This window comes from Bos indicus x Bos taurus, chromosome 5 (genome assembly GCF_003369695.1).
Source record: "Bos indicus x Bos taurus breed Angus x Brahman F1 hybrid chromosome 5, Bos_hybrid_MaternalHap_v2.0, whole genome shotgun sequence".
Lineage (NCBI taxonomy): Eukaryota > Metazoa > Chordata > Mammalia > Artiodactyla > Bovidae > Bos > Bos indicus x Bos taurus.
The window spans coordinates 72,646,788-72,668,962 of record NC_040080.1 but is presented as its reverse complement, the minus strand read 5'-3'; the positions used below and the strand labels follow the sequence as shown (position 1 = coordinate 72,668,962).

General features: G+C 39.0%; 1 protein-coding gene across 1 annotated transcript; it reads left to right on the top strand.

Moving 5' to 3' along the window:
* Nucleotides 1-1,842: 1,842 nt before the first annotated feature.
* TMBIM4 (transmembrane BAX inhibitor motif containing 4) lies at nt 1,843-18,289 on the top strand. Its single transcript, XM_027542457.1, has 7 exons — nt 1,843-2,045; nt 8,269-8,377; nt 9,339-9,444; nt 11,684-11,717; nt 13,632-13,749; nt 15,954-15,999; nt 16,518-18,289. The coding sequence occupies exons 1-7, from the start codon at nt 1,949-1,951 to the stop codon at nt 16,722-16,724; spliced, it is 717 nt and encodes a 238-aa protein (XP_027398258.1). The 5' UTR covers nt 1,843-1,948; the 3' UTR covers nt 16,725-18,289.
* Nucleotides 18,290-22,175: the final 3,886 nt, after the last annotated feature.

Below are 22,175 nucleotides of genomic sequence, written 5' to 3'. Positions count from 1 at the left end.
GATATTACTCTGAGTATATCTACAGGTTGTCTTTGTAGTGGAATAACAGCAATACCATGAATATTCACTTTGATCCATCGTGTTTGCCACCATCATTTCTTTCATTAGTAGAGCGCAACATCCTCTTCCCTGCCTGTGGTCATGACTCTCTCCAGAAGTCTACATTTGGCATATAGTGACCTGGCCTTTATCGTGCCTCATTCTTTGCAGTCTGTGCCCTTACTCCCCCTGAGCTTTGCCCCTTGTGCCCTTACTGCTTTGCAGATGCTGGGCCCTTGAGAACCTACCTATATTACTCCACTCTTCTCTGGTTGGCTCTGCTCATGTCTGCCAGCACTAAGCATTATCTCATTCAGAAAGCTGGGTTTTTAGAAAGTGATCAACAATTTTAGGGATTATTATTGAAAGTGAAGTGAAGGTCACTCAGTCGTATCCAACTCTTTGTGACTGTATAGTCCCATAGGCATTCTCCAGGTCCTAATACCGGAGTGGGTAGCCTTTCCCTTCTCCAGGGGATCTTCCCAACCCAGGGATTGAACCCAGGTGTCCCATATTGCAGGCAGATTCTTTACCAGCTGAGCCACAAGGGAAGCCCATCATTGAAAGTAGTATAATTAAAACCAACTGTACTTCAATAAAAATAACGTAGGGACTTCCCTGGTGGTCCAGTGGTTAAGATTCTGAACTTCAATGCAGAGGGCTTAGGTTTGATCCCTGGTTAGGGAACTAGCTCTCACATGCTGAAACCACAAGTTCACATGCCGCAACTAGGACCCGGTGCTGCCAAATAAATAAATATTTTTTTAAAATAATAATTTAATGAAAAGTATCTCCTCAGTGTGATTATTGCGGCAGTAAATGAATGAGATGGGGGCTTCCCTGGTGGTTCAATGGTAAAGAAACAACCTGCCTATGCAGGAGACACGGGTTTGAGCCATTCCTGGGTCGGGAAGATCCCCTGGAGAAGGAAATGGCACCCCACTCCGGTATTCTTGCCTGGGAAATCCCATGGACAGAGGAGCCTGGCGGGCTACAGTCCATGGGGTCGCGAAGAGCAACTAAACAACAAGAAGAAAGAATGAGAATGGGTATTTGTTGAACGGAAGGATGAAAGGGGACTTCATTTTTATCACTTTTAGCAACTTCTCTTGGTCAGAGGATTTAAGAAACTTGTGGAGGAAAATCTGAGAAAACCTTCACTTCAGATGACACTGAAAATGTAACTCATTTTCTCTCCCGCCCTAACATGAAGCAAACTCCTTTTTCCAGCCTAACTGAAGCATTTTAAAAAGCAGAGACATTACTTTGCCAACAAAGGTCCGTCTAGTCAAGGCTATGGTTTTTCCAGTGGTCATGTATGGATGTAAGAGTTGGACTACAAAGAAAGCCGAGCTCTGAAGAATTGATGCTTTCGAACTGTGGTGTTGGACTCTTGAGAGTCCCTTGGACTGCAAGGAGATCCAACCAGTCCATCCTAAAGGAAATCAGTCCTGAATATTCATTGAAGGCCTGATGTTGAAGCTGAAACTCCAATACTTTGGCCACCTGATGCAAAGAACTGATTCGTTGGAAAAGACCCTGATGCTGGGGAAAATTGAGGGCAGGAGGAGAAGGGGACGACAGAGGATGAGATGGTTGGATGGCATCACTGACTCAATGGATATGGGTTTGGATAAACTCCGGGAGTTGGTGATGGACAGGGAGGCCTGGCGTGCTGCAGTCCATGGGGTCGCAAAGAGTCGGACACGACTGAGCGACTGAAGGGAACTGAACTAACTGAATGTTCGAGGCTACCTCATCGATTGGTTGGGGCTTGGCTCGGGCGCGGCCGCTCGGCTAGTTGGGGCTGGATCGCTTCCTCAGGAAGTGGAAGGCCTGAGGCCGTTGTGGTGGCGTCGTCAATTTAGCTCCGCGGGGGCCCTGGGGTGGGGGGTGGTGCTGTGCGGACATGGCGGACTTTGACCCCCGCTACCCCTGCTCTTCTATCGAGGACGACTTCAACTATGGCAGCTGCGTGGCCTCCGCCAGCGTGCACATCCGAATGGGTACGTCGCCCGGTCCCTCCCGGCCGCGCCTTGTCGGTCGCCTGGCGTCGCCGGCCTCTGGGGGCTGGTTTCCGGCTTCTGAGGCGAGCATCCTCCGCGACCAGGCCCTGGGGATACCGCCGATCTCTTGGGTTCAGAGGACAGCCTTCCCTCCTCCTTCCGGTCCCCTGGCTGGGAAGAAGGGCTTTCTCCCTCCGCAGGGGCTGAGAGGGAGAGGTGAGGTGGCTCCTCAGCTGTATGCCCAGAGACCTGAAACTGAGTCCATCCTATCATCTTCGGTGGAAAAGGGGTTGAAAACCTCACTAGCTTGAATTTGGCATCTTTCAGTTAAGAGAAACTTGGGTTATTTTTTTCCGTGAAAGTAAGTTTATTATATGATCATTGTGACGTATATCTGAATGGAAAATGAAAGTGAAGTCGCTCAGTCGTGTTCGACTCTGCGATCCCATGGACTGTAGTCTACCAGGCTTCTCTGACCATGGGATTTTCCAGGCAAGAGTACTGGAGTGGGTTGCCATTTCCTTCTCCAGGGGATTTTCCTGACCCAGGGATCGAACCCAGGTCTCCTGCATTGCAGGCTATGTTTTTGATATAAGGGCTGATTCTGTGTCCTCGTCTGTCTTTGCAGTTTCTATGTCCTGGTATGAGGCTGTGTTCACCCATCTGGAAGCCCTGCATACCCCGTACTATTGGGGTTTAATGGTGGCTTCCTCACGAAAGCGTGATTAATTACCTCCATTTTCAGCCCTTCTCTCTTCTCAGGAGAAACGGGTGTGGGGCTGAAAATTCTAAGCTTTAGACATATGTTTAGAAAATGATAATCATGGCTCCTTTCTTGGTAACAGCTCTCATCCAGGAATTCACCCAGTGTGATCTCACTCCTATCAGGAAATTACCAGTAAGGAACCCTGTGTCATGGTCATTGGACCTGTGACTAAGCTGACTGCATCTGTAGTTTAAAATGGTATCTGGTCTGTCAAAATTTTTTATGAATTTAAAGGTAAAACAGAAATGCCTCCCTCTATTTTTTAAGCAAATTAATCTGGCTGATCTAACTAGTGTCTTAAGGTGAGCAACTGTGACTTCCAAAACTTCTTTCCTCACTACCTTTACATGAAGGAAAATGGGGTTGTTTTGAAAATGTAATACGTACATCTTCTGGAAAATACTTTTGGAATATTATATATTTAAATAGCCAAGGCTTATTGGTAGAAAACAACAAATTATGAAGCTACAGAAAAATGATGTGAGAATGAAAGCTGAGTACAATCTCTACCTTGAGCACTTTTATAGTACCATTAAGTTAAGTTTATATAATTAGTTGTTACATATGTAATATACATAGTCTATTAAACTAATCTGTTTTAGCAGTCTACTATATTTGTATTTTTGAAACACTAAGACATACTGTTTTATACTAAGAAGCACAATGTTATGATTCTTACATTTCTGCAACTTTGTATTTTTATTTAATGTTATCATATTGAAAAATAGCAGTACATATATTTATAGCTTTATCATATTTTTAACTATGGTGATCATCTATAATATGTATGTTCCATAATTTATTTAATCATCCTTTCTTGATGGGTATTTAGATTGTTACTTTTCATTCTTTTTATTCCTTCAAATAGAGCTTTAGGGGCCATTCTTCCATATGGTTGTGAATTTCTCCAATTATTGTTCTATAAATTTTTAGCAGTGAAATTATAGGTCCAAAGAATATGTGCATTTAAAATTTGATGTCGTCAACTACCCAAAGAGATTGCACCTGTTGACTCTCCAGCAAACAATACATGAGGGTACTTTCTACTGCACTCTCACCAGCACTGAGATCATCAAACTTCTTAGTATCTGGCAATCTGGTAGATCAGGGATTAGCAAACATTTTCTCCAAAGGGCCAGATAGTAAATATTTTCAGCTTTGTGGAGTCATAATAAAGGACTCTGTGGCACAGTTACAAAATACTGCCATTGTCATGCAAAAGAAGCTATACAATTACAATTAGTCACTCAGTTGTGTCTGACTCTGCAACCCCATGGATTGTAGCTTGCCAGGCCCCTCTGTCCATGGAATTATCCAGGCAAAAAAAGAAGCTATAGAGGACACAGAAATGGCTGTGATTGTGCCCAGGAACAGAGAAGGCAATGGCACCCCACTCCAGTACTCTTGCCTGGAAAATCCCATGGATGGAGGAGCCTGGTAGGCTTCAGTCCATGGGGTTGCTAGAAGTCGGACAGGACTGAGCGACTTCACTTTCACTTTTCACTTTCACACATTGGAGAAGGAAATGGCAACCCACTCCAGTGTTCTTGCCTGGAGAATCCCAGGGATGGGGGAGCCTGGTGGGCTGCAGTCCATGGGGTCGCACAGAGTCGGACACGACTGAAGTGACTTAGCAGCAGCAGTGCCCAGGAAAACTTTCTTATAAAATCAGGTGATGTGCTGGGTTTGGCCCTTAGCCATAGTTTACTGCGTCTTGTTGTGGGTAAAAAAAAAATGTAATCTTGTTTTAATCTACATTTTTTTAGCCAGGTGAGTGAAGGTGAGCATTTTTCTTTTGTTTATACAACTTTATTGGGCTCCCTGCTGATATTAAGGATATAGCAGTAACCAGATAATATTTGAGTCCTCTAGATTTATTATTTGTGTGGAGTAGTAAGGGAGATAGGCCCTAAAGAGTTAAGCAAATAAATAGACTACTAGCAGTGTTAAACTCTCTAAAGAAAAGAAACAGTGATGAAATAGACACTAGAGCCTAGAATAGTAGCTTAGTAGCTATTTTAGTTAAGGAATGGTCAGGGAAAGAACTTTTAAAGGAGATGGCAGTTGTGTTGTTGAGAAGAAGCTAGCTAGGTTGTATTTGTTATCTATTGCTTTATTAAAATTTATTCCAAATTTTAGAAGCTTAAAACAACAGTTATTACTTAACACAGTTTCTGAGAATCAGAAATATGGGATAGGCGTAGCTAGGTGGTTCTGGCTCAGGGTGTGTTAGGAGAGTCCACTCAAGATGTGGGCTGAGACTGCAGTCATCTGAAGACTTCACTGGGTTGAAGATCTGCTTCCTGGAAACCCCACTCATGCAGATGTTGATACAAGGTGTTAATTCCTTGCCATGTGACCTTCTCCATTGGCTGCTTGAGCATCATGGCGTGGTAGCTGACTTGTCAAGAGCATGCAACCCAGGAGAGACCATTAAGGAAGCTACCGTGTCTTTTATGACCTAGTTATGATAATCACGGGCTTCCCAGTTGGCTCAGTGGTAAAGAATCCCTCTGCCAATGCAGGAGATACAGGAGGTACAGGTTCAAGCCCTGGGTCCAAAGGATCCTCTGGAGAAGGAAATGGCAACCCACTCCAGAATTCTGTTCTGAGAAAGCCAACAGACAGAGGAACCTGGTGGGCTGCAGTCTATGGGGTCACAAAGAGGCGGACAAGACTGAGCATGCATGCATATGTCATGTAGGGCTTGTTGCTGCTGCTGCTAAGTCGCTTCAGTTGTGTCCGACTGTGCAACCCCATAGACGGCAGCTCACCAGGCTCCCCCGTCCCTGGGATTCTCCAGGCAAGAACACTGGAGTGGGCTACCATTTTCTTCTCCAGTGCATGAAAGTGAAAAGTGAAAGAAGTCGTGTCCGACTCTTAGGCCCCATAAAAACTTTAACATTTTATTGTAAGCAGAAGGGAAAGCATTACAAGTACTTAAGCAGGCAGTCACATGATACAGATTACTCTACAAAAAGATAGCTGTCAACAGCTGTGGGACTATAGGTGGGACCAGTGAAAGCATGCAGACCAAATAGAAGGCTACTATAACCGTGCAGGTGCGAGATCGTAAGACTGACTGGAAATGTAGCAAAGGAGACCAAAGAGGTGGATGACTTTCACTTTGCAAGTAGAAGCTACAGTAGTTGTTGATGGATTGGGAAAAGAGGGAAATCAGAGGTGACTCCTACATTTTTGGCTTGGGGGAGGTTGGTGCTGGTTACAGATTGGGTAGAAATGAAAAGTTCATGTTTCAGCCTGTCAAGTTTGAGTAGAAAGGGAAGAAGTGGAAGTAGAAAGCCGAAAAGTAGAAAGGCAGAAATAGGACTCAAAAAAAAAAAAAAAACACAACTGAAAGATTGCAGTTTGACTTGTTTTCTTATCAGATCTTTTATTTTTTTCTCTGGGTGTGTATGTATATCTTTTGCCACTTTTTATATTAGTTATTCAAAATGGGTGTCAAATGTTACTTTTTGTGGGATTTGATTTAAGTTCTATTTTTAAAAGAGTATAGAGGACTTCCCTGGGCATCCAGTGGTTCAAAGTCCATGTTGAAATGCAGGGGACACCAGTTTGATCCTGATCCGGGAAGATTCCACATGCCAAGGAGCAACTAAAGCCTGTGCGCCACAACTATTGAGCCTGTGTTCTAGAGCCCAGGGGCCGCAGCTACTGAAGCCCGTGTGCCCTAGAGAGTAGCCACCGCAGTGAGAAGCCCATGCAACTAGAGTAGCCCCCACTCACTGCAAACAGAGAAAAGCCCTTGCAGCAGTGTACACCCAGCACAATCAAAAAATAAATAAATACTCTTATATTTTAAAAAAGATGTAATGGGAGGGCCTTTAAGGATTAAATCTTTATTATTTATGAACATTCTCTTATTCTTATATTTATTTTACTGCTTGATATTTGGCAGACATGCCATCAAAGCACTTCATCATTCCTTGAGGAATGAGGTCTTTAGTAGGAATTTTTTTCAAAGAGAACATTTATCGCATGCATATTGTCATGAGAGTCAAGAGACAGTACCATATCTTTTGTTGGGTAAAAATCATTCCACAGTGTTGTTCTTGCCTAAGAAATTATGTGGCTCCATTATTGTGTCAGAATAACACCTTTTCTCTGGCAAAATTTACTTTTCATTAATTCAATATAAGTTTATTTAAAAGCAAATAAAATTTAAGGAGTATTTATTCTGTGCCAAGGGCTTCCCAGATGGCTCAGAGGAAAAGAATCTACCTGCCAATGCAGGAGATGCATGAGATGTGAGTTCGATCCCTGGGTTGGGACAATCCCCTAGAGAAGGAAATGGCAACCCACTCCAGTATTCTTGCTTGGAAAATCCCACAGACAGAGGGGCCTGGCGGGCTGTAGTCCACAGGGTCACAGAGAGTTGGACCAGAGTTAACGATTAAACAATATTCTGTGCCATCCCTGGCAGAGTGGTAGGAACTCATGCTGAGTCGTGTCCTAAAATGGGAAACTTAAAATGAATATTAATATCCTATTATTAGGGAGCTCTTTAGTCTTCATAGTCTAATAGTGAAAGACAAGTAGACATCACTATAAAATAAAGCATTTAGAAGTCTGTTTAGGGTCCTTCAGGAATACGAGGAACTCTTTGTGACCCTGTGGACTGTAGCCCACCAGCCTCCTCTCTCTGGGATTCTGAAGGCAAGAATACTGGAGTGATTGCAGTGCCCTTCTGCAGGAGATCTTCCTGACTCAGGGATCGAACCCATGTCTCTTTTATCTTCTGCATTAGCAGGTGTGTTCTTTACACTAGCGCCACCTGGGAAGTCTTCTATGTATCAGAAGACTTTTATAAATATTTTTAGATCATTGCGCTTTGGAGTTGATTTATGGATGTTGGTAATAAGGATGTTGGTAATAACGTATTTTGAAAGTCAGAATTTCTTATATAGAAACTAGAAGCAAAGGTACTAGAAGTGAGAAATAAAAATAGGTGAGTGAAAGTAAGTTTATATATTATTTGCCTTTTATGGAGAAGCTTCATTTTAGGGAAACATTTGCACCGCTTGGAAATTAAGATTTCTTTTTAAATTTTATATCTAACCATATGCTTTTTATTCCTGCTTTTCACTTTCAAGATAACTTCGTTATTTAAAACATGTTCTGGTTTTAATCCTTTGCTTTGTTGTATGTTGCACAAATATGGATTTGATGGTTTCGTTTTATTTTGATGGAAACATTTGTATTCTGGCCCATTAACTTAATTTTTTAAGCTCATGCTTCCTGGAGTATAGTTAACAAAATTTTTTATTTTCTGGGAGGCTTTTTTTTTTTAAGTTTTAGTTACAGTTGTGATATTTGGATTAAGATTTAAGAAAGAATTTACATAGTAATTTAATGTGTCTAAGAAGAAACCTGATCTTGCTGTACTCTGATAAATGCTTAAGAAAATAGTCATGTGTAACTTTTTTCTCTTTTCAGCCTTTCTAAGAAAAGTCTACAGCATCCTTTCTCTCCAAGTTCTCTTAACTACAGTGACATTGGCATTTTTTTTATACTTTGATTCTATACGGACATTTGTACATGAAAGGTAAGGTAATGACATGATTCAGAATCATTTTCAGCCACTGCATGTGACTCAAAGGGCATAAGATGAGCAAGGTAGTGGGGTTTTTTTCTATTAACTTTTGAGGTTAGAATGTAAAAAGGATTGATTAACTCTTGTGAATAAATTTTTGCAAGAAAAATAATCTACAATATGGTATTTACCGCCAACATTTTTAGCTTGGTTTCATAGAGTTAACCTCTCATCTCCATTAAGAATTTTTATTGAATGTAATTTTTTGAGTGTGTCTTTATTAGACTTATGCCCTGTCCCCAAAGCCCAAGACAGTGCTTGAAAAGTTAAATTTACCTTAGTGTCAGTTCACAGCTAGGAAAATTTCACTGAAATCCTTTCAGAGGAGTTCCATATGGTTCTTCCCTAATTTGTTTAAGATTTGACCTCCAAAATAATTATTTCCATGGGTAAGAGTAATATAGACTTTATATTAAAGAAAAGTAAAGAATGAATATTTTCTTAAAAGTAGATAATTTCTATCCTTCCTTTACAAAAGGGGAATCTTGAACTATTAGTTTGCTATTTGGAGTAAGTTCTTTAAGTTACAGCTATATAGTAAATGCCCTAAAAAAGTAGTTAGGTATAAAATTTGCTTATTATTTAATAGTTTTTCTTTATTGAGTTTTAGTTTTTAAAAAAGGCAGTATGCTAATTGAAAAAATTATTCAATATAATAGAAATTCATGATGTAAAAGGGTTACATTTTCCACATTCATAGTGGGAAAGATTCTTTGTCTTCCTGCTCCTTCCCATCTCACAGTCTCAAATTTTCCCCATGGAAAAATAATTTCTTTGGTCAGTTTGGTTTAGATCCTTCCAAATTTTTTTTTCCTGTACTTTCATGAACACATAGAGAAATTTTATTATTAAATTGGATGTTATTTATGGTATTTTTTTAAGTTGAGAATGCTTTTAATTTTTTGTCTTTCAGTCCTGCCTTAATTTTGGTGTTGGCCCTTGGATCCTTGGGTTTGATTTTAGCCTTGACTGTAAACAGACATAAGCATCCCCTTAACCTATACCTGCTTTTTGGATTTGTAAGTACTTTGACAATGTGTTTCCTTAACATTTATTCCTGAATTTCAAATTTATTTATTTGAATGCATATATATATGTAACAGTAGCAGAACCAAATTAATGAGTTTTTTAAAAAATCAAGGCATTTCCTTTATGATAATTGTCTATCAGATAAAATCTAACTAGAATAAACAATTAAAACAAAGATATAATTAAGGGGAAAGAAGCTTGAGGATGAAGCTCAGTATCCCTAGTTCTTATTTAGGATATGAGTTCAGCTACTTTTGACATGGCTTAAACAAGATAGCTTATGTCTCTTTCATATAAAAATCTGAATGACTGTTTAGTGAAGTTGTCAGGGGCCCAGACACTGCTATAGTTTAGACATTTCTAAAGTTGCATTGGAAAAAATAAAATAAAATAAATAAATAAAGTTGCATCGAATAAGATAGCTTACTACCATACCTGCATTCTATCTATTTAAAAAATGAAAAGAGAAAGGAGAGAGCAAACCTCTTTGCTCCTCGGGGTTGTATGTCTCTCTATTCACATTCTATTGACTAGAATATATTCTATTCTATTCTATTCTAAAAGCTAGAATAATCACACTATATTCTAGCTTTTAGATATAGATTCTTGCAGATCTAGCTGCCAGGGAAGCTGAAAACATAATGCTTAATCTGAATGGGTATATGTTTAGGCAAAATTCTGTTACCAAGAAAGAAAAAAAGAATATTGGGGGACAGTTTCAATACTCTGCCACACCAAGTTCAGTTCAGTCACTCAGTCATGTCCAACTCTTTGCGATCCCATGAATCGAAGCATGCCAGGCCTCCCTGTCCATCACCAACTCCCAGAGTTTACTCAAACTCATGTCCATTGAGTTGGTGATGCCATCCAGCCATCTCATCCTCTGTCGTCCCCTTCTCCTCCTGCCCCAATCCTTCCCAGCATCAGGGTGTTTTCCAATGAGTCAGCTCTTCGCATGAGGTGGCCAAAGTACTGGAGTTTCAGCCTCAGCATCAGTCCTTCCAGTGAACACCCAGGACTGGTAGAACTGGACATGGAACAACAGACTGGTTCCAAATAGGAAAAGGAGTACATCAAGGCTGTATATTGTCACCCTACTTGTTTAACTTAGATGCAGAGTACATCATGAGAAATGCTGGGCTGGAAGAAGCACAAGCTGGAATCAAGATTGCCGGGAGAAATATCAATAACCTCAGATATGCAGATGACACCACCCTTATGGCAGAAAGTGAAGAGGAACTAAAAAGCCTCTTGATGAAAGTGAAAGAGGAGAGTGAAAAGGTTGGCTTAAAGCTCAACATTCAGAAAAATAAGATCATGGCATCTGGTCCCATCACTTTATGGGAAATAGATGGGGAAACAGTGGAAACAGTGTCAGACTTTATTTTTCTGGGCTCCAAAATCACTGCAGATGGTGACTGCAGCCATGAAATTAACAGACGCTTACTCCTTGGAAGGAAAGTTATGACCAACCTAGACACCATATTGAAAAGCAGAGACATTACTTTGCCAACAAAGGTCTGTCTAGTCAAGGCTGTGGTTTTTCCTGTGGTCATGTATGGATGTGAGAGTTGGACTGTGAAGAAAGCTGAGCACCGAAGAATTGATGCTTTTGAAGTGTGGTGTTGGAGAAGACTCTTGAGAGTCCCTTGGACTGCAAGGAGATCCAATCAGTCCATCCTAAAGGAGACCAGTCCTGCCACACCAAAGTACTATCTAAATATTATATTCTTTCCGTGTTTGTGTGAGGTAGTGAGGTTTTTTAAATGTGCATGTGATTTGCAGTTTCAACTTTATTTACATCATAAAGAGTGAGAAAAATAGAATTTTCTATATTACTTCTAGAATCTCCCTGTTGCAGATATGAAAAATCTAGTTGAGTTTAAGGAATAATGGTATAACAATTGGAATCTGTTCTCATGGAAATACCCTGGTTGTCCTGTGGTTGGGACTCATTGCTTTTACTGCTGTGGTTGGGGAACTAAGATACCACAAACTGTGCAGCACAGTCAAAAAAAGAAAAGAATCTAAATATTTTCATTTAATACATTGAGGTCTCATTTTTATTATGGTGGGCTTATTATATGTCCCATATACTTCAAAAGGCTGCTCTGAAACTAAAATGAGATCATTGGGTATGAAATCACCTTGAATTCCTGGAAATCAGAACATGTACTTAACAGTATAAATTTTACATGCATCTGTGTAATTTCAGTCTCTTTTTCTTAGACACTGTTGGAATCTCTGACCGTGGCCTTCGTTGGTAAGCCATAATTGTGCTTCTGTATATTACAGTAACTTTTTAAAGTGGATAAATCTTTTGGGTAAAAAAGTGTTTGGGGCTAAAGCTTAACATCATGTAATGTCATATTAAAAAATGTGGCATAGAATGAAGAATTCCTAAAATATAAGCAAAAAATAAATGTTTATATTGTTTTAGCTGAGTTTAGAGGAAGTCGAAAAGAATTAGGAAAACAATAGGAACAGAGAACAATATTCATTTTGTTTATCCAACAAGACAACATCAGATACTTCCCTGGCAATCCAGTGGTTAATCACTCCGCCCTTCCACTGCAGAGGATATGGGTTCAATCCCTGGTCAGGGAACTAAAAATCTCACATGCTGCATAGCGCAGCCAAAAATAAAAAAAAGACAACTATAGCTAATCTTTTTTCTTGTTTAAAGGGATCTTAAAAGAACTAATAACATGTTTGGAACCATGCTCTTTCATCACATGAGCTCAGTATCTCAAATTGCCTGCACTGAACTGTACCTTATTACATCCTCATATTTCATCAGAGGGCACTACAAGAAACAATAGTCATTTCTGTCTTGTATTTTGTGTTAAATATATATAATATTTAAAAGGAAGTATCTGTTATAATTATTTGATGTACCCTATATAATAATATCTCAAGTAAAAAATTTTGTGATTAACAATAAAAATTCTGATTGTTTCAAAATTATTTATCTGGGATACCAAAAAAGATCAGAATGTACTGTTACTGTCAATAGCAATAAATTGTGGATCCATATTGTTAATGTATTTTTCTCTTCTTCTTTTGTCATTACTGTTTTTAACTTTTTCATGCTAGGTTTTGTCTCTATGTTTTTTGGTAATTCATCTCTTCTTTTTATAAAAGAATCAGAATATAAATAAATAATAACCACCAAACTAAATAGGGTTGAAATTTCTCAACATGGAAAGGAAGTATTATTAATACTTAACTTATTATCAGTGTTATTATCTATTACTTACTACTATGTTATTAAGTCTATCTCTGTCCTCTGGCATCCACCATTTGTAAGGGATGTTGGAGAGAGATGGAATCCACCCGAACTTACTGAAATTTCTGAGAAGAAGCAAAAGTGATTTCATGTTTTATCTTTTCTGCATATTCATCTTCTTAACCCTGTGTGGGATAAATAAAGTCAACTACTTAGAAACAGAAGGAACTTGGATAATTTATCCCTCTCAGATTAAAAATTACTTAAATGGATTTGAGTTCAAAACACTCAATTACCTTTAAAGAGGTTATAATTCAGTATTCTGTAAAATGTTGAGCAGTTTTATTACAATTGCTATAGTCAGTCTAGATGGTCATTCTAAAATTTCTGGAGTAAATTCGATATATATCCAGTAAACCCCAATAATGTTCTCCAGGATAATGCAGACTTGGATATAAAGCAATTCGTGGTTGGTTTCTATTGCCTACAGTGCTGGTAAATGGCAGACAACCCCAGACAGCCCCAATATTTTTCTTGCCTAGGAATTCCCAGCCAGCCACAGGACCCAGAACCATCACTATTGATGGTTTAAGCCATAGTTGATAGTCACCACAAATGGTGATGAACTGCAGCTGGGATAGAAATGGGTGAAAATCATTTCACCATATTCCCTAAACTCCTAAACCAGCTGGCTGTGTATTATCTTCTAGCCATTTCTTTAACTTCATAATGATGTGATCTCCTTATGTTGTATATTTTGGAGCCTGCTTATTGCACTATGGGTGTGGTTTTACCATACAAGAGTTGAAGACTGAATAAGGAATCTTTTCATAATTGTTTTTATTGGCAAGTAGTATAGGACAAAATAAGGCATTTCTATTATATGACAGAAAAAAAGCTTTTATATGGTTTATATGTATTTTTAATCAATGTTTTGTAATTTTACAGTTACTTTCTATGATGTGTATGTTGTCCTGCAAGCTTTCATACTGACTTGTGCAGTATTTCTTGGTTTGACTGTATATACTTTACAGTCTAAGAGAGATTTCAGCAAATTTGGAGCAGGGTAAGTGATATATTTATCATGGCTATGATAGATAGATATCTTCACTACTACCTCGTTTTGAGAGAGGTGCTGTACTGTTAGCATTGGATACTTTAAAAATGGAGGTAATGAGAAGTCATCCCTTTGGGTACTAGGGCCCTACTCTCCTGGAGCATACATGATAGGAGATGGAAAGTAGCTTTGAGTTTTTTGCTTCACCTCTATATTGAAAGGGAAGTGAATGCCCTGAAATTTAAGCTTTCTAGAGAGGCTATAGGCTTGCATGCTTTATAAATGGTATGAAATTTACCTGAATTATTTAGATCTTAACATTAACTGTGGGAAATGTTACCATCCACATCTTTGTGGCAAAAGCAAGGTAATTGTGACCCAGGTGCTAAGGAAGTCTGCATGAACTTTAAATTTTTTGATCCATCTTAAGTAACCTGTATCCTTCTTCAAACTAATATAAGGAATGATCCTTTTTATATTAGGATAATGGTACTGTGTTGCCCTCACCTTGGTAAGAATGCATAGAATCTTTCCTAAGCTCACAATGGCTTTCTTTTGGCACATAATCACCCAAACGTTTTCTGCTCTTTTTTCCTGTTAAAGCACTAAAAATTTACAAGTAGTCTAGTCTTGCAAAACTTTCTTTCCTCCCCCTTTTTTCCTGGTACTCCAGATAGTGGAGATAGTGAAGGGACTGGGAAGTCTGGTGTGCTGCAGTCCATGGGGTCACAAGGAGTTGGACACAACTTAGCAACTGAACAACAACCAGATTATCAGAAGTCTCTACTGGGATAAAATATTAATTGGTCAGCCAACACTGACAATTGTGCAGGATGCATAAACAGTTGTATTAGAATGGAGTATGATTTAAGGAGAAGCTATATATATATATATATAATTTTTTTTTTTGCTTCCTGTTTTGCATATGTGTTAGGTTCTGTTCTTCTAGGAAGCAATTAAGTTCTTTGGAAATGGTCTGAATCTTTTGAGGCTTGTTTTTAAGCTCTGTTAGCTGGATCCAGAACAGCTTTTAGTTCAGGGCTAATTTGGCCCCACTCTTGAGATAGTATCCTTCTGAGGATTACTCAAAGCCCCATGTCTCAGGTCTTTTCACTCTAGCTGGTGTGAATCAAAACTATTTCTGGCTTTATTGCGTCTGAGGATTTTTCTGCCTGGTTCTCTCTGGTGGTGGTTTCTCCAGACTTTGGTACTTCCTCACAAATATGCATTGATAAGTACTTAGCTAAAGACTGGAGGAGAACCCTCTGCATGCCACCAGAAATCTCTGTATAACCCTTTTTTTCTCTAGAACTTGGATCTTCAAAGTCTACCACTTTAGCTTCTCTAACCTCTGAATTCTCGTCTCTTCAACTCAAGGAAACCACAAAGCTGCATATGGATTCCTGTCCCTGCACTGTGGCCTGGGAACTCTAGCTGGGTCATTTGTAGAGCTCACCTTCTTTGTTTCCCTTATCTCAGGACTCATTGTCCTGTGCTGCTTATTGTTTGAAAACTGTTGTTTCGTATATTTTGTCTCATTTTTATTTAAGGAGGGAGCATAAATTTGGTCAGTGTACTTGTGGCCTGAGGCAGCAGATGTATATTCAGGCTTCCAAGTCTCATAAGATAATAGGACTGACTTCCTAGATGTCCTTGTCATATAATTATATCTTACATATATAATATATAATTTTATTTTATATATAATGAATGATAACTCATAAAATTATAGCAGTGGCAAATTTATGTGCATAAATTAAGTTCTTTAATACATCAGAATAAAACAGAGTGTACATTGGGAACTCTAATGGATATGCGTGTTCACAGAATCATTTGTTATTTGGTTAAAAATGAAATTATGCTTCATTGGTAAATTTATATATTTTTAAGAAGTTTTATAGCTCTCTGAATTAAATGATATTTCTAATGATATTTTGCTTATGTCAGTATTTTCTTTATATTCCAATTGAAACTTTAAAAATTATACTCTTAATTAGTCTTATACACCATAAAAACAAATGTTGAATAGATAGCTGTTCTTTCAATTTCTGGGTATTCTGTAATATTCATTGTAGGTTTAAGAATTCTTACATTTCAGTGATTCTTTGCCAAATATCAGGATGGATTTATTTATTCAGAAAATGCTGAATGAGTTTACAAAGGTTTTTGGTTAGGAACAATATTCTAAATTATTAAAATTTTTGTTTTTATAGACTGTTTGCTGGTTTGTGGATTTTGTGTTTGTCAGGAATCTTGAGGGTAAGTTGTTTTAGAATGATAACTTGAAATACAAATAATCTCAAAAAGCTGTAAGAGACATGTTACTGTAGGACACTTGGTTATAATTATCTGGAACATTTGTATGTAGAATGATTTTAAAATGATATTTTAAAAATCAAGGTCTTATGTTAATATTATTGGTTGAAAGAAAGATGAACAAATGAGTTAAATGAAATAGAAAGAGGTCCTCACTTGCAATTGCTAATCTTCAAGTGGCACATGTAATTCTGAGTAAGAAATAGATTTTAAATAATTTATGTTTGGAATGTTACTGTTCAAAGTCAGGTGGGTAATTTAATAGAAAGGAGAATATTCATTGGTTCCTCCCTTCACCCATTCATCCAACACAAGTGGACCTGCCCTGCCTTTTTCTACTTTTAACATTTGTATTCAAAGTTGTACAGAATTATTAAATATGTATGTAGAGTATAAGTAACTTAAGTATTCTTAATGCTGTTCTTAAATATAAAACTATTACAATAATCTCTTGCCTTTAGTTGTTTTTTTACAGTGAGACAGTGGAGTTGGTCTTGGCTGCTGGGGGAGCCCTTCTTTTCTGCGGATTCATCATCTATGACACACACTCACTGATGCACAGGCTGTCACCTGAAGAGTATGTATTAGCTGCCATCAACCTCTACTTGGATATCATCAATCTCTTCTTGCACCTGTTACGGGTTTTGGAAGCAGCTAATAAAAAGTGATTGAAAGCAGTATATAGAAACTGATTCCTTAAGTAATAAAGTTTGAGATATAATTGTTAAATACTTTTAAGATCTTATTTGTATGCTGTGTATTATAAAGTATAAATCTCCTTTGACTAGATTTTAATCTTATTTAGAAAGGAAAAAGTATTAAAGATAAATTACAGGGAATTATTCAGTATTACAATAAAATTATATTAAAATGTTAATGACATTTCATTACATTATGATGCATTAAAAATTAAAAGTGTGCTTAAGTCAGTTATTTTGACATAGAAGTTAACATTCTTAGTTTTTAAAGTACAAGTTTCATTTAAAAATTATAGCAGTATACCAGTGACCAATAAAACTTTAGCAAATTCCTGACAGCATTCATTTGCTAAGGTGCCATAACAAAGTACCACCGATCGCATGGCTTAAACAGAAATTTACTTTCTTTTCTAAAGTTCTGGAGATTGGAAGTGTGAGGTCAAGGTAGGGTTGATTTCTTCTGAGTTCCCTCTCTTGCCTGAATGATGGTCATTTCCCTGTGTCTTCACGTGGACTTCTCTCTGTACTTGTCTATATTCAAATTTCCTCTTATAAGGATACCAGTCATATTGGACTAGGGCCCACCCTGATGACTTCATTTTACTCTAATTACTTCTTTATAAAGATTCTGTCTCCAAATACAGTCACATTCTGAGGTACCAGGAATTGGGACTTTGCACTGGTCCTAATGTTTGCATTCACTAAATAATTTGTTGATACCTAATGCCCCCTGTGATGCTATGAGGAGGTAGGGCTTTGGGGATGTGCTTAGGTCATGAGGATGGAGTTCTCACGAGTGGGATTAGTGCTCTTTTTTTAAAAGAGAGCCCACAGACACCGCTTACCCTTTCTGCCACATGAGCTGATGATGAAAAGACAGTCTATGAACCAGGAAGAGGACCTTTAAACTAGACACTGAATATGCCTGCACCTTGATCTTGGACTTCCCAGCCTCTAGAACTGTGAGAAGTAAATTTTTGTTGTTTATAAACCACCCAGTCTCTATAGTGTGTTGTTTTGGCTGCCCAAATAGATTAAGACAGACTTCATTATATGAATTTTCAGGGGGTACAACTCAGCCTGTAACACTCACTAAGCATTGTTTCCCAGCTATTAAACTGAAATAAATTAGTAGTATATAGATACAGCCTTTGGTGAGTTTTAGATGTAAATTTGACCCCATCACTATCAATTAATTATTGAATATCCAGTTGCATAATGCTATACTCACGTTAACATAGCATCGTAGGTAAGAGAATCTAAATTGGAATCCTTGCTGTGTAACCAACTGGTGATTTGACCTTTGGCACATTACTTATCCTTCCTTCCTTAGGTCTTTTACCTCATCTTTATAATAGGAATAACACCACCTTCTTTACTGATTGTTATAAGGATTAAGTGAGATGAGTATATCATATAAACTAAGTGTTTATTAATGTCAGCTGCTGTTATTAATGTTATTATTGTTGGTCAAAAGGGAGAATGTACTGAATTGTGACTAAAGATAATAAATAAGCAAATGCAGATAAAAACGACATTTAAAAAATGTAAAACAATACCGTTTTTTTAAATTTATTTTTAATCGGAGGATAATTGTTTTACAATTTGTGTTGGTTTCTATAACTATATATATCTCTCCCCTCCCTCTTGGCCTCCTTCCCACCCCTGTAGCTCATCACAGAGCACTGAGCTGAGCTCTCCGTGTTACACAGCAGCTTCCTACTAGCTCTCTTTTACACGTGGTAGTGTGTATGTCAGCACTACTCTCAATTCATCCCACCCTCTCTTTCCCCATTGTTTTCACAAGTCCATTCTCCATGTCTGCATCTCTGTTCCTGCCCTGCAGATAGGTTCAGCAGTACTATAGAACCGTATAGATTGCATATATATGTATTAAAATATGATACTTGTTTTTCTCTTTCTGACTTACTTCACTCTGTAACAAGGTCATTTTTTTTTTCTTTTTACCCAGCAAATCATTGTTTGGTTTGGGAAATATAGTTTTTAACCACTGGTGTAGTTTTATATTTTGTAAAAACAACCATCCATTCAGTTCAGTCGCTCAGTCGTGTCCAACTCTTTTCGACCCCATGAACTGCAGCACATCAGGCCTTCCTGTCCATCACCAACTCCTGGAGTCCACCCAAACCCATGTCCATCGAGTCAGTGATGCCATCCAGCCATCTCATCCTCTGTTGTCCCCTTCTCCTCCTGCCCTCAATCCTTCCCAGCATTAGGGTCTTTTCAAATGATTCAGCTCTTATTGGAGTTTCAGCTTCAACATCAGTCCTTCCAATGAACACCCAGGACTGACCTCCTTTAGGATGGACTGGTTGGATCTCCTTGCAGTCCAAGGGACTCTCAAGAGTCTACTCCAACACCACAGTTCAAAAGCATCAATTCTTCGGTGCTCAGCTTTCTTCACAGTCCAACTCTCACATCCACACATGACCACTGGAAAAACCATAGCCTTGACTAGATGGACCTTTGTTGACAAAGTAATGTCTCTGCTTTTTAATATGCTATCCAGGTTGGTCGTAACTTTCCTTCCAAGGAGTAAGCATCTTTTAATTTCATGGCTGGAATTAACATCTGCAGTGATTTTGGAGCCCAGAAAAATAAAGTCAGCCACTGTTCCCACTGTTTCCCCATCTATATGCCATGAAGTGATGGGACCAGATGCCATGATCTTAGTTTTCTGAATGATGAGTTTTAAGCCAACTTTTTCACTCTCCTCTTTCACTTTCAGCAAGAGGCTCTTTAGTTCTTCACTTTCTGCATTAAGGGTGGTGTCATCTGCATATCTGAGGTTACTGATATTACTCCCGGCATTCTTGATTCCAGCTTGTGCTTCTTCCAGTCCAGCGTTTCTCATGATGTACTCTGCATAGAAGTTAAATAAGCAGGGTGACAATATACAGCCCTGACGTACTCCTTTTCCTATTTGGAACCAGTCTGTTCCATGTCCAGTTCTAACTGTTGCTTCCTGACCTGCATACAGGTTTCTCAAGAGGCAGGTCAGGTGGTCTGGTATGCCCATCTCTTTCAGAATTTTCCACAGTTTATTGTGATCCACACAGTCAAAAGACTTTGGCATAGTCAATAAAGCAGAAATAGAGTTTCTGGAACTCTCTTCACTTTTTCCACGATCCAGTGGATGTTGGCAATTTGATCTCTGGTTCCTCTGCCTTTTCTAAAACCAGCTTGAACGTTTGGAAGTTCACGGTTCACGTATTGCTGAAGCTTGGCTTGGAGAATTTTAAGCATTACTTTATTAGCGTGTGCTGCTGCTGCTAAGTCGTGTCAGTCGTGTCCGACTCTATGTGACCCCATAGACGGAAGCCAACCAGGCTACTCTGTCCCTGGGATTCTCCAGGCAAGAACACTGGAATGGGTTGCCATTTCCTTCTCCAATGCATGAAAGTGAAAGTGAAGTCACTCAGTTGTGTCCGACTCTTAGCAGCCCCATGCACTGTAGCCTAGCAGGCTCCTCTGTCCATGGGATTTTTCAGGTAAGAGTCCTGGAGTGGGGTGCCATCGCCTTCTACTAGCGTGTGAGATGAGTGCAACTGTGTGGTAGTTTGAGCATTCTTTGGGATTGGAATAAAAACTGACCTTTTCCAGTCCTGTGGCCACTGCTGAGTTTTCCAAATTTGCTGGCATATTGCAGCACTTTCACAGGGTCATCTTTCAGGATTTGAAATAGCTCATCTGGAATTCCATCATCTCCACTAGCTTTGTTCGTAGTGATGCTTTCTAAGGCCCACTTGACTTCACATTCCAGGATGTCTGGCTCTAGGTTAGTGATCACACCATCGTGATTATCTGGGTCGTGAAGATCTTTTTTGTACAGTTCTGTGTATTTTTGCCACCTCTTAATATCTTCTGCTTCTGTTAGGTCCATACCCTTTCTGTCCTTTATCGAGCTCATCTTTGCATGAAATGTTCCCTTGGTGTCTCTAGTTTTCTTGATGTGATCTCTAGTCTTTCCCATTCTATTGTTTTCCTCTATTTCTGTGCATTGATCGCTGAGGAAGGCTTTATTATCTCTCCTTGCTATTCTTTGGAACTCTGCATTCAAATGGGTATATCTTTCCTTTTCTCCTTTGCTTTTCGCTTCCCTTCTTTTCACAGCTACTTGTAAGGCCTCCTCAGCCAGCCAGTTTGCTTTTTTCCATTTCTTTTTCTTGAGGATGGTCTTGATTCCTGTCTCCTGTACAGTGTCACATACCTCCATTCATAGTTCATCAGGCACTCTATCATTTATTGCATCAATGAACTTTATATGGCTCCTCCGTTTTTACTATCACAATCAGTATTGCCATGTACATCCCTGTATTTCCCCCAATGTACATAGATATGAGAGTTTGCCTAGGTAGGGAATATACCTAGCAGTAGAATTGTTGGATAAAAGGGCATATGCAACCTCAGTTTATTAGTGTAATAAAGGTGAAAATATGCAGACTGCACAAAGAATAAGAAAATCGAATTAGCAGGACTTTGACCAAGTGACAAGTACCTGAATGTACAAAGTACAGCGGGGAAGTAGGAGGAAAATAGGAAAGAGCAGTATCTGAGAACTTTTTATTGCATATAATTTGGGGGGAAAAAGTGCAATAGGCCCTTTTGCCCACGTTCATTTCATTTCTGCAGATCTCACACCTGGCTTTTATCCAGGTATGACAGCCAGAGCAGGAGTTCCGTGGGTAATGTCTGACTGTAGAGGCACCATTAGCTGGTGGTGTAGCATGGCTTTAAGATGGGAAACCATTTTGCTTGCCAGGTATTCAAGTGCCTCCCATCCATCCCATAGGCTCCTTCTGGCTCTGTAATGGAGCTGAAGCAATGTCCAGTTTGATCCTTAAGCATTATCACATCAGAGGTTAAAGTTTCCTAAAGACAGTAGTTTGGTTCCCGTCATTGTATCAGAGAAGGCAATGGCAACCCACTCCAGTACTCTTGTCTGGAAAATTCCATAGAGGAGCCTGGTGGGCTGCAGTCCATGGGGTTGCTAGAGCGACTTCACTTTCACTTTTCACTTTCATGCATTGGAGAAGGAAATGGCAACCCACTCCAGTGTTCTTGCCTGGAGAATCCCAGGGACAGAGGAGCCTAGTGGGCTGCCATCTATGGGGTCGCACAGAGTCGGACACAACTGAAGAGACTTAGCAGCAGCAGCAGCATCTTCATATAGCCAGCACAGTGCCTGTCACAGAATGCATACTCAAATGTCTGAATGAGGGAATGAATTAAGGATTTTTAAGTATACCAAGGCCATTTAACTCTTCTGTTGGAACTGCTTTTATATGAACTGATGAGGAACATGTTAAAAAATTTTTTTGCCCTCAATAATGCAGTCAAGTGAAAGTGAAAGTCGTTCAGTCGTGTCGGACTCTGTGACCCCGTGGATAATCCATGGAA